Source organism: Penaeus monodon, chromosome 22, assembly GCF_015228065.2.
Source record: "Penaeus monodon isolate SGIC_2016 chromosome 22, NSTDA_Pmon_1, whole genome shotgun sequence".
NCBI lineage: Eukaryota > Metazoa > Arthropoda > Malacostraca > Decapoda > Penaeidae > Penaeus > Penaeus monodon.
The window spans coordinates 39,094,425-39,094,863 of record NC_051407.1 but is presented as its reverse complement, the minus strand read 5'-3'; the positions used below and the strand labels follow the sequence as shown (position 1 = coordinate 39,094,863).

Here is a 439-nt window from a genome sequence, read left to right as displayed (position 1 = left end):
CCTTGGTTTTGTGGCGGCTGACACATGGTGCGTGTGTGGTGCCGTATTAGGGCGCCGTGGATGAGGATTTGCATCACAAATGTGGGGACTCATTAGACAGCCTCCACACGGAGCCTCGTGGACATGAAGTGTCTCATGGCACCAACAGAAGGCCGCGCATGACCTCCCATGTGAAGCTCTCGCTTTCTTGTTTTCTTTTCTCCTCTTAACAGTATTATTATTCATCAACTACCACATTTAATACAGATGTCTTGTTCTTTGTATCAGTATTTTGTTTCTTTGGCTAATATGGACTTTTCGTTTTTTGCAGATACTTCTTCTACGTGCTACTGGCGCTGACTGTGCTGGGCGTGATAGATGGGCTGCTGTTCCTGCCGGTGCTGCTGTCTCTGGTAGGTCCTCCCGCCGAGGTGGTGCCGCGGAACCACCCTGACCGCCT

At 50.6% G+C, this 439-nt stretch overlaps 1 protein-coding gene across 1 annotated transcript in view; it reads left to right on the top strand.

The window, feature by feature from the left end:
- Window positions 1–439, top strand: part of LOC119587126 (protein patched-like) — a gene marked incomplete at its 3' end in the record, with an annotated part of 106,921 nt that extends 106,482 nt beyond the window's left edge. The window contains 1 exon segment of the mRNA XM_037935877.1: window positions 311–439. Coding sequence (XP_037791805.1) covers window positions 311–439 — 129 coding nt within the window.